This window comes from Ammodytes marinus (genome assembly GCF_949987685.1).
Source record: "Ammodytes marinus genome assembly, chromosome: 19".
NCBI classification, from domain to species: domain Eukaryota; kingdom Metazoa; phylum Chordata; class Actinopteri; order Uranoscopiformes; family Ammodytidae; genus Ammodytes; species Ammodytes marinus.
The window spans coordinates 26,579,245-26,581,744 of NC_137223.1; the positions used below are offsets into that span (position 1 = coordinate 26,579,245).

General features: G+C 47.4%; 1 protein-coding gene across 1 annotated transcript in view; it reads right to left on the reverse strand.

Annotated features, from left to right (window-relative positions):
* Positions 1–2,500, reverse strand: part of LOC307265746 (arf-GAP with SH3 domain, ANK repeat and PH domain-containing protein 2-like) — a gene marked incomplete at its 3' end in the record, with an annotated part of 25,699 nt that overhangs the window by 5,243 nt on the left and 17,956 nt on the right. Inside the window, exons 10-12 of the mRNA XM_080047541.1 lie at positions 1,509–1,624; positions 864–933; positions 1–33 (exon numbers count right to left, since the gene is read on the reverse strand). The exon at positions 1–33 is cut by the window's left edge and continues 55 nt beyond it. Coding sequence (XP_079903667.1) covers positions 1–33; positions 864–933; positions 1,509–1,624 — 219 coding nt within the window. The remainder of the gene's footprint in view (positions 34–863; positions 934–1,508; positions 1,625–2,500) is intronic.

A 2,500-nucleotide genomic window follows, 5' to 3' on the forward strand; every position in this document is an offset into this window, starting at 1 on the left:
CAGCAGGTTCAGTTTAGCCGGATCTTTGTTCGCCTGAAAGACAAAAAGTAGGGCAGAGTTACTGTCTGTCTGTCTGTCTGTCTGCCTGTCTGTCTGCCTGTCTGTCTGCCTGTCTGCCTGTCTGCCTGTCTGTCTGTCTGTCTGTCTGTCTGTCTGTCTGTCTGTCTGTCTGCCTGTCTGTCTATTAGTCTGTCTGTCTGTCTATTAGTCTGTCTGTCTGTCTATTAGTCTGTCTATTAGTCTGTCTGTCTGTCTGTCTGTCTGTCTGTCTGTCTGTCTGTCTATTAGTCTGTCTGTCTGTCTATTAGTCTGTCTGTCTGTCTGTCTGTCTGTCTGCCTGTCTGTCTGTCTGTCTGTCTGCCTGTCTGTCTGTCTGTCTGTCTGTCTGTCTGTCAATCCATCAATGGGATAAACATTAAAAAACTGAAATTTTGTGTTAAAGACACTAAAACCCAGATTGAGATTTTTTTAAATTAAAAAAGTTTTGTATTATTAATTGGAGCTACGGCAGCAGGGCGGGGCCTACTCATCAAACCAACCAATAGCAAAATGTATAAAGCACACCGGTAGCTGCTTCAGTCTAAGCTCACCGTGATCTAGTGCATTTATCTATTGCTATGCTGTATGTTACTGCTGTTTGTCTAACTTCTGTTGCTATGTTGAATAGGTTATTGTTGTCTATGTGTGATTTTACTGGCTGTAGTTCAGTGTTGTCTTGTTCTCTCCCTCTCCCCTTTCCCCCCAGGAGGTCATTCACCTCCTACCGGGCCATTGCTTAAATAAGACTTTGTTTCTTAGCAAGTTTTGATGATGATGATGATGATAATGATGATGATGAATAGGAGAGCAGTATTCTGTCTCACCGTTCCGTGGCAGATTATCAGGAAGCCGTTCTTCACAGAGCATTTCCTCTTCTGCCAAACCTTCCTCAGTCTGATGACAAACAACAAACATGTTCATACACACACACTGCAGGCAAAACATAGGTTGCGTTCTGAATCGCATACTCTTTCTTTTTTCTATTCTACATACTACATCCGACGATAAAAATAATCTAGTTAGGATGCAGTAGGCATACTATTGGGACATACTTTACTCTCTTATTTCATCATAACATAGCGCCTTGATCTTGCCTCTTGCTTTTATATCCGTCGCATCCCCGTTTGTTTTCATATGGAGGCTTCGTCGATGTGACGTCACTTCACGTGCGCACTGGATTGTGGGTCAGAATCGCCCAAATAGGATGCACTTTTCAACACTAACAATCTTGGCCGCATGAAGTAGGACATCCGGGTACTTCTAACCATCCTAAATCTGGCCACAAGAATCGGGACATCCTAAATCTTTTTTCTACCAAACTATATAGTAGAAAGTATGAGATTCGGAACGCAACCAGTATTTCTATTTCCCTCTCTCTCTCTCCCTCCCTCCTTCCTTCCCTCTCTCCCCCTCTCCCTCCCTCCCTCTCTCTCCCCCTCCCTCCCTCCCTCCCTCTCTCTCTCACTCACCCTTCACTCCTCTTGTAGAGCATGCCTGATCTCTCCGTCCCGTGGGCTTTGTTTCCTTGCAGCTGGTGGAGGCTGTACCCTGCACTCTGTTTGGCTGCAGCCTCCTGACTGTGCACCTGTGGGGAGAGGGAAAAGTTATATAAGGACAGGGGAGTGTGTGTGTGTGTGTGTGTGTGTGTGTGTGTGTGTGTGTGTGTGTGTGTGTGTGTGTGTGTGTGTGTGTGTGTGTGTGTGTGTGTGAGGGAGTGTGTGTGTGAGGGAGTGTGTGTGTGTGTGTGTGTGTGGGAGTGTGTGTGTGTGTGGGAGTGTGTGTGTGTGTGGGAGTGTGTGTGTGAGGGAGTGTGTGTGCGTGTGGGAGTGTGTGTGTGTGTGTGTGTGAGGGAGTGTGAGTGTGTGTGTTTGTGGGAGTGTGTGTGTGCGGGAGTGAGTGTGTGTGTGTGGGAGTGTGTGTGTGTGGGAGTGTGTGTGTGTGGGAGTGTGTGAGGGAGTGTGAGTGTGTGTGTGTGGGAGTGTGTGTGTGTGGGAGTGTGTGTGTGTGGGAGTGTGTGTGTGTGTGTGTGTGAGGGAGTGTGAGTGTGTGTGTGTGTGGGAGTGTGTGTGTGCGGGAGTGAGTGTGTGTGTGTGGGAGTGTGTGTGTGTGTGTGGGAGTGTGTGACAGAGGAAACATGGGACTGTTTCAGAAATATCTAAAAGTTCCTCGTAGGATAAATCCGTGTGTATTTTTTTCATCTACGTAAACACAAGGATTTTTGAGAGAGAGAGAGGGAGAGAGGGAGGGAGGGAGAGAGGGAGGGAGGGAGGGAAGGAAGGAGGGAGAGGGAGGGAGGGAGGAAGGGAGAGAGTGAGAGGGAGGGAGGGAGCGAGAGGGAGGGAGGGAGAGAGAGAGCCTTTTCTTCTGTCTTTTACATTATAACTTATACTGTATAAACACATCTTTATTAGGGGTGTACCAGTAATAAAGTTGTAGGGGAAGGTGGGGTGATTTGTGCAAC